This window comes from Myxocyprinus asiaticus, chromosome 7, assembly GCF_019703515.2.
Source record: "Myxocyprinus asiaticus isolate MX2 ecotype Aquarium Trade chromosome 7, UBuf_Myxa_2, whole genome shotgun sequence".
NCBI lineage: Eukaryota > Metazoa > Chordata > Actinopteri > Cypriniformes > Catostomidae > Myxocyprinus > Myxocyprinus asiaticus.
In genome coordinates this window covers 34,850,388-34,859,428 of record NC_059350.1, presented here as the reverse complement: position 1 = coordinate 34,859,428, position 9,041 = coordinate 34,850,388, and the positions used below count along the sequence as shown (strand labels likewise).

At 38.6% G+C, this 9,041-nt stretch overlaps 1 protein-coding gene across 3 annotated transcripts in view; it reads right to left on the bottom strand.

Moving 5' to 3' along the window:
• Window positions 1-1,217: 1,217 nt before the first annotated feature.
• rapgef2a (Rap guanine nucleotide exchange factor 2a) overlaps window positions 1,218-9,041 on the bottom strand; it is a 77,022-nt gene continuing 69,198 nt past the window's right edge. For all 3 annotated transcript variants that reach the window (XM_051702764.1, XM_051702765.1, XM_051702766.1), the window contains 4 exons: window positions 7,350-7,499; window positions 7,057-7,213; window positions 3,117-3,646; window positions 1,218-2,370 (listed from right to left, as the gene is read on the bottom strand). In XM_051702764.1, coding sequence (XP_051558724.1) covers window positions 2,345-2,370; window positions 3,117-3,646; window positions 7,057-7,213; window positions 7,350-7,499 — 863 coding nt within the window. In that variant the 3' untranslated portion in view covers window positions 1,218-2,344. The remainder of the gene's footprint in view (window positions 2,371-3,116; window positions 3,647-7,056; window positions 7,214-7,349; window positions 7,500-9,041) is intronic.

Genomic DNA, 9,041 nt, shown 5'->3' with positions numbered 1-9,041 from the left:
AAACCGCTACTCCTCAGTGAAGAGCATTTTTGCCAGTCCTGTCTGGTCCAGCGAAGGTGGGTTTGTGCCCATAGGCGACGTTGTTGCCGGTGATGTCTGGTAAGGACCTGCCTTACAACAGGCCTACAAGCCCTCAGTCCATCATCTCTCAGCCTATTGCGGACAGTCTGAGCACTGACGGAGGGATTGTGCATTCCTGGTGTAACTTGGGCAATTGTTGTTGCCATCCTGTACCTGTCCCGCAGGTGTGATATTCGGATGTACCGATCCTGTGCAGGTGTTGTTACACATGGTCTGCCACTGCGAGGATGATCAGCTGTCCTTCCTGTCTCCCTGTAGCGCTGTTTCACAGTACGGACATTGCAATTTATTTCCCTGGCCACATCTGCAGTCCCCATGCCTCCATGCAGCTTGCCTAAGGCACGATCACGCAGATGAGCAGGGACCCTGGGCCTTTCTTTTGGTGTTTTTCAGAGTCAACAGAAAGGCCTCTTTAGTGTCCTAAGTTTTTATAACTGTGACCTTAATTGCCTATTGTCTGTAAGCTGTTGGTGTCTTAACGACCGTTCCACAGGTGCATGTTCATTAATTGTTTAAGGTTCATTGAACAAGCATGGAAAACATTGTTTAAACCCTTTACAATAAAGATCTGTAAAGTTATTTGAATTTTTACAAAATTATCTTTAAAATACAGTGTCTTGAAAAAGGGACGTGTCTTTTATTGCTGAGTTTATATTGAGCATATAATAATTATGCTCACATGGTTATGAAAATACACAAGAGCTTGATTCATCTGACATCTGCAATATATGTTGCAATTATCTGACAGATACCACTTTAATAGTTGTTTTGAGACATAAGACCCATCTTTGTAACAATCCTGCATGGGCTCTGTAAAAAGCATGTGTGTTAACCAGAAAACATATATACATTTTTTTTTTTTTTTTTTTTGCAGTTCTGGTTACAGAAGCTTTAAGTATATCTTTAACAAGGCTCTGCACAAAAGGTTTTGCCCCCTTTAAAACAAGAGATGTTATTGATTCACTTAAAATGGCCAATGATGAGCATATGCAGAACCACACATTTGCAATTGTGTAGACTACAATTCAAATTTTGAGCCTTTTTTCCCCATTTCTCTTTAAGATATGCTGTGTAAACCTGCCCACATTAAAGATAGTAGAGCTGAATGCAACAAAGTTGGAGCCAAACCAGTCAAATGTTGTATTGTGTATAGACAACACGAGATTTCTTTAATAGGAACAACACTCATTGCTACAGTGTATATTTTTCCTCAGTCATTTGCAGCTGAATTGTGTCCAATAAACAGAACTGGTCTCTGAAATCTTTAACAAAATATAATCAATATTTACAATAATTGTATTAAAAATATAAAAGTAGTTACAGACTTTGCCAGTTGCCTTTGTAAAAGACGTAAGTACATGTAGTATAGATTTGGCTGGGTAGAAACACAAGGAGCTATAAGTGATACATTTGAACAAATGACAAAAGACGTTCTAAAAAGTAAAATATACTGTTGTAACTATTTACTGACCATGTTATGACCACCTATCATCTATGTAACAACTATAATACATCTACAAAAATCACTTGCTTCTGAAAATTTGTGCAACAATTCATGATTTGTGCCATTTATCATTTGAATAGCCAAAATATGGAATTGACAGATAAAATTATTATAATTAAAATACAAAACATAAAATCTTTTCAAACAAAAGCCTGTGGCCACATTTGGAAAGTTGTCAGGAACACGATCAGATAAGAAAAGACATAAAATCATGAGTAACATTAAACACTGATACAAGCACAGAGCGATGTCTGAGACTATTGAGGTCTGTAAGAGGCAGTTTCTCAGTCTTTCTGTCTTCAAGTGTCTGAAAAGGGCTACATCAACCCTCCCTCACTCGCGCGCGCGCGCACACACACACACGCACGCACGCACGCACACACGCACGCACACATTCAGTTTCACTCTTAAACACACATACTAAAGTTACATGGCAGACTTAAAATTAAAAAGAAATGAAATAACACTGAATCCATGGTTTTGTATTATAACACTGACATTGCATCATGTGCAACACATAAAATGAGACACTGAGCTTCATTTTATTATGCTACGATTAATTTTGTTTCCTTCTTTTGTTTTGAAGAACACTGTTAAAAGTGCCAGCATTTTCGCGGCTCCTCTCTTCTTTCACAGTGATCTTCATAAAGACCTGAAATGGTTGGCTGTGGTAAATTTTTTGGCCATGCCTCCACATCATCTGTTGCATCATCTGTTTGTTGTAAACCACTGAGGCAGAGATTTAGGAAGTGTCACTGTTTAAACGGCAGATATCTGCTCATTTTCTGTAGAGGAAAAAAAGAGAGCTTGAATTTAAGTTTTTCTTTCCTGATACCTATTGCATGTGTACTGTTAAAGGGAGAGTTCACCCAAAAATGAAAATTCTCTCATCATTTACTCACTCATGCCATTTAAGATGTGTATGACTGACTTTCTTCTAAAAATCTTTGTTTGTGTTCTGCAGAAGTATATCTCAGCTCTATAGGTCCATATAATGCAAGTGAATAGAGACCAGAACTCCAAAAGCTCCAAAAAGGAGATAAAGTCATCATAAAAGTAATCCATAAGACTCCAGTGGAAGCAATCCAGTTGGTTTTGGGTGAGAACAGACCAAAACTACATTTTGACAGCAGTCTCCTTGTCCTCCCCGATCTTGATTTTAAGCTCGATTATGCTTCCTATAGTGCCATCTAGCCCTCTGTGCATGTGTCAAGCACTAGAAAGTGTAATCACGCTTGAAATCATGATCGTGCCTAGAGACTGCAATGACAAAAGACAGTTAAAAAGTAAGTTACATTTTGGTCTGTTCTCACCCAAGTCAGATGGATTACTTTCATGCTGAATTTATCTGCTTTTTGGAGCTTCAAGTGTCTGTTTACCATTCACTAGCATTGTATGGACCTAGAGAGCTGAAATATTCCTCTACAAATCAGCATTCTTCTGTTCAGCAGAAGAAAGAATGTCATACATATCTGGGAAGACATGAGGGACATTTTTGGGTGAACTATCCCTTTAAATTCAATATACTAACCGTCCTGTTGTGGTTGTCGTGGTGACTGGCAGTGGGTGTATGCTGGTAATCTACTGGATGGGTGTAATGGGGGAGGTTCACATGACCTTTTGAGGAAGCGAGACCTCTGCAGTGCTGCTGTGTAGTCTGGTGGGCGCCGCCCGTGACCATGATTGTGGCTGTCTGCCTCAGCTAATGAAAGTGCGGTATAACCCGGAGGTGTGGGCGGGGGCTCTCTAAATCGCCCCTCCTTTCTACTCACAATACTCTTGTTCGCATTTGGAGTCTCATCTTTTCCACCTCTTCGCTTTATCGTTCCCGTGTCTCCTTCCAATTCGTCACCCCAGTAACCATTAGGTGTGGTCATGTGACTACGCCCAATCCCGTCTAACAGTGTCTCCCAGCTGCGGTTGTCATAATAACCGACACGCTGTGGGATACTTTGGATATTGTCATGGGAACCACTAGAGCAGGATGTCCAGCTGCCACGCCCGCTGTCTGCAGCATCCAACGACGTGCGGTCACACTGATCCTGAGTCATGGAGTAGGACCTGAGAGAAAGAAATATTGAATGATGTTGATAGAAAGAATTAAACAATAGAGTATGAAAGACCCTGCTATAGTGTATATAGACATATGGGGAGTTGTTCGGCACAATAAAGCATTTTTTAAGGAACAATAAATAAATGGCATTCTGACATGTAAATTCCTGACATGTACGTAAACAAAGGTTAGTAGTTGACCTCTATAGGTGCCGCAAAGGTTCTTACAATTAACTTTCTACCACACCAGCCAATGACGGGTGAACTGAGAAAATAATCTGGCCAAATATTTCTTACCAGCCATGAAACTGTATAAACCAACTTTCCATTGGGCATCTTAAATTACTATTTTATTATATTTTATATAGATATATTAGGGCTGTCAATTTAACGCATTAATTGAGTGCGATTAATTGTATGAAAAATACCGTGCACATCAGAATGCAGGATTTTTGAGACACATTTCAAAGTTACAAACTACGTTTAACTTGGCACAGCATGCTAAAAAACAGCTTGTGTGACTAGAGACCCTGAGAACTAATGAGAAACGACACAACCAAAGCAAGACGCTCCAAAAGCGTCCTTTTGATGCATGAGTACATAGCCAATAACTGGCTCGGTGCACAAGGTGGCACCTGTGAGCTTTTGCGATACCAGTGTGTGCATGAATGCTTCTGGTAATTTGAACGCTCATTGAAACTAAGTGAGATCACAAGGTGTGAGAGGGGCTTTATTGTTGCTGTTGACTTCCAGAGGAGACTTGGCTGAAACCAAGATGTTTACAAGTAAAGAAAGTGCACTGAGAAGTAAGGTGCTAACAGAAATTGTAACTTTATAAAGTGTCGGTTGTTTTCCAGTAGAGGGTTTCTATGACATTATTTACCCTGCAGCTGCATGTCCATCTTAAAATTATATAGCTTACCAAATCTGTATTCAGGCCTAGTATTATTTAGTGATTTTCAAAGAAACTTACAGTATGCCCAAAGATGAGCTACTGTTGTTTTTGATGTTTATTCCAATGGTTACCATTTCTTACTTTCAAAACATCATTGTAACTGCATACTGTGTACTGTTTCAAGTGTGGTTCACCAAACAGTTACAGAGTGTATGGTGTGGCTGTTGCCGACAGCAGCCTTAAAAAAAAACCACACAGTTTAAGGGACTGGCCTCATGTGCCTTCATTGTGACGCTACAATACCAGCAAAACCAGAAGTGGCTATTCCCACACTCACTAAACTGGAAATCAAACATGGCCGTCATATGCAGCTAGCAAATAAGGTTTTGTTCAAGGATATGAAAATATAACAACATTTTAAAACTACCAATTTAAAACTACCAATCGACTAATCAGTGCATTGTCTGAGCTAGGTGACTAGTATTTCAAAGGAACCCATAAGGCTGCATTATGTCCATTTGTATTCAATAAATACATACAATATATCATTTTAAACTTATCAAACAAATTTTGTTATTTAAGAATATAAAATATAACATATTACCATAGGCTATTAATATTATAATGATAATTTTGCAACATACAAAATGACAAATGGAGGCTAAAGAGTAAACTTGTTCAAGAACCATTTCTGGGGCTGTACTGAATTATGACACACATGACAATTTGCCTGTAGGCCCAATGTCGTTGCATGTTATTTCCATATGCATTCTGATATCTTATGTAGTGTTCTCATAGACAACACTATTCTTACAAACTGCTCCCAGAAGACAGAGAAAAAAGTGAGAACTCACCATTTGCATGTGTTCCGCGAGACATGGTAGCACTGCGCGCGTTGGCACCAGAGCGCAAATGAACTTCAGGTGTGTTTCCCCAAGCACGCGTCTTTGTGTCTAGCCGGTATTTTTTGTCGACATTGGCGGATAAATGTGCAAAATTACCTGCCACTGCACATAAATACCCTGGCTATTAGATTATAAATACTGCAGCGGTGCGACATATAGTTTATATGCTCCAACATCCAACAGTTTGATATGCCTTTTTACAGCTAAACTATTTATTAAAGCATTGTCAGACAGAATCTGCAGAATGACTTCTGCCAAATATCCTCCACAACACCTCTCAAATAAACTTTTGGATTATGCATAATAAAGGAACAATGATCACAGCAGAGGATTCTGACGTCCAACAGTGAACAAACGGCGCTTCGATAGCTGTAGCAGTGGTGCATTAAAGGACTTAACGTTAAGAATTAAAGAGACAAAACTTATCAGAAAGAAAACATGTTAGTGTGGAACTCTGCACAAATATAGCTTCCTATATTTACCTTTTAATCACTGTAGCATTAAGATAAACATGTATTTTTGTTTTATTAAATAAAAAATTGATTTTTCATCAGGGAGACGATTTTAAAATCGTTTGGCTCAAGAATCGCGATTAATAACAGAATAAATTTTTTCCCCCAGCTCTAGTGTTAATGCATGCAATTAATTAAAGTTGAACACGTTAATTTTTCTCAGTCGCGATTAGCGCATTTAACTTTGATACAGTATAAACCAGTATAAACACTTGTTGGAAGGGTGGAACCTTTGTAATGTGTCCGCCTGGAGTCATTACACTGACGCACACTTCACAACACAACAGCGCTTCTGTTTCAATGATAAAATGATGAAGGACCTCTTAATGCCAATTGATGTACAAAACAAGCACAGATGGGACTTGTGATAGAAATCAAGTATTTTTCAGCCTATGTAAGGTGCATTTTAATAACCTCTGAAGCACGTCAAGTCTTAACTATCACCAAAACGCAGAATGAGACGTTTTTGTCTTTAAGCGCTTTTCATGTGGAGTTCAAAATGGTGCTTAAAGCTGGCACTGATGCCCTGACTCGAATCATTAACGCTGCTTCATGACTGCTGTAACAGTCTGCCGGCTGATTAATATTGTGGAAGCTGAGAGTTTAAGAGATTTAAAGCTCATTGTTCTTTCAATTAGCCAAACTCCCTCTTAGACTGGGAAATGTTTTATGTTACTTGAATTGGTGCTATTTTAGTGCATTTCTATCTTTATACTGTGGAAGGCTTTGTTTGGAAAATTAAAAAAAAAAAAAAAAAAAAAGCATTATATATTGTTACATATTGTTTTGTTTTCTTTCCAAAGATGGAAATGAATGCATTTTGATAGGAAAATAAGTATATACTGTATAGTGTCAAATTTTAGCACTTTAAAAATTTGCGATTTTTGGCTTAGTGTGGGGAATATTCTTTATACTGTATGTGTCGGAGCTCTGGAGAAAAAACGATTTTGACCAAGGTACTGCACAGTGAAACAGTATCAAGTGAACAGGCATTTCGCATCACAGATCCAGTTTAGCATGGCTGCAATGTTGTATTGTTTAATCAGTATCAAGGACAAGAATAATGTTATAGAATCATTTATCACTTAGTTTGTGTAAACCTCTTACCCCAGGCTTATTTGGTCAGGCTCTGTCCTACGCATGTTGAGAGGGTGTGTAAGCGTATGGGCTTGAGTATGCATGTGGTCACCAGCCATAAGATCGGAAGAGGAAGAGCTTAACAGACGCAACTGATCTGATGCTTCACTCACTACTAATTGTGGGGCTATGAGACAGACACACACACAAAAACAAAAATCACACACAATTGAATAATCTAAGAATTGCTCAGTATTCATTACATAGACATACATTTCCATATTAAAACTCATACAACACACATCATCAGTACTGGTACATACTTTTTCTAAGTGTACTGTGAGGTGAGGTACGCGGAGAGGAGAATATAGATGAAGTATTTGATTGGCTGTCCTCAGGCAGCTTTCGCTGTCTGTCCCGCCCTTCTTCTGAGAGAGACAAAATCTTATGGAGAGAATGAGGAGACTGGGCACCTACACAGACACAAAAACTCCTTTTTAGTACAAACAAGACTTGGAACTTTCACAATTAGGGTACAATATGGTGTCCAAATAAAATGTAAAGCACAAAACCCATGTTTTTTGTTGTAAGAGCTATTATATATATATATATATATATATACATATATATATATATACACACACACACACACAGTTGTGCTCAAACGTTTGCATAATCTGGCAGAAATTGTGAAATTTTGGCATTGATTTTGAAAATATGACTGATCATTTCAAGGAGCACAATACAACGATACTTGAACAAAAATGAGCTGCATGGTCGAGTTGCCAGAAAGAAGCCAATGCCACAAAAAAGCCCGGTTACATTATGCCCAACAACACCTTGACACGCCTCAGCTTCTGGCACACTGTAATCTGGAGTGACGAGACCAAAATAGAGCTTTATGGTCACAACCATAAGCGCTATGTTTGGAGAGGGGTCAACAAGTATTGTGCTCCTTGAAACAACCACACCGTCTTTTTCCAGAGCAGCCTGTATTTCTCCTGAGGTTACCTGTGGGTTTTTCTTTGTATCCCGAACAATTCTTCTGGCAGTTGTGGCTGAAATCTTTCTTGGTCTACCTGACCTTGGCTTGGTATCAAGAGATCCCCGAATTTTCCACTTCTTAATAAGTGATTGAACAGTACTGACTGGCATTTTCAAGGCTTTGGATATCTTTTTATATCCTTATCCATCTATATAAAGTTCCATTACCTTGTTATGTAGGTCTTTTGACAGTTCTTTTCTGCTCCCCATGGCTCAGTATCTAGCCTGCTCAGTGCATCCAGGTGAGAGCAAACAAACTCATTGACTATTTATACACAGACACTAATTGCAATTTAAAAAGCCACAGGTGTGGGAAATTAACCTTTAATTGCCATTTAAACCTGTGTGTGTCACCTTGTGTGTCTGTAACAAGGCCAAACATTCAAGGGTATGTAAACTTTTGATCAGGGCCATTTGGGTGATTTCTGTTATCATTATGATTTAAAAGGAGCCAGAAAACTATGTGATAATAAATGGCTTCATATGATCACTATCCTTAAATAAAAGACAGTTTTTTTGCATGATCAGTCATATTTTCAAAATCAATGCCAAAATTTCAAGATTTCTGCCAGGGTATGCAAACTTTTGAGCACAACTGTATATATCAGGGGTGTAATGGTACACAGAAGTCACGGTTCGGTACGTACCTCGGTTTTGGGGTCACGGTTCGATACGAGTTCGGTACAACAGGAAAAAGCAACAAATCCCAAATGCTAGGTTTCTTTTAATTTATTTCGAACAGACAGTAGTGCAAATTACAGTTTGTTCCATTTAGTGGCATTTAGTCCCCCCTGAGGAAGTTGGTACAGTACAGCCTCCTTTAGTGTATTAAGCACTAAGCAGTAAACAGAATGCACTCTTGCATAGGCCATATTGTTTTGTAGGGTTGATAAAAAACAAAAGGTATTTGGTCACAATTAGCTGCAAAACTGAAAAGCATCTCATGTGTAATAAAAGTACAAAATAAACAG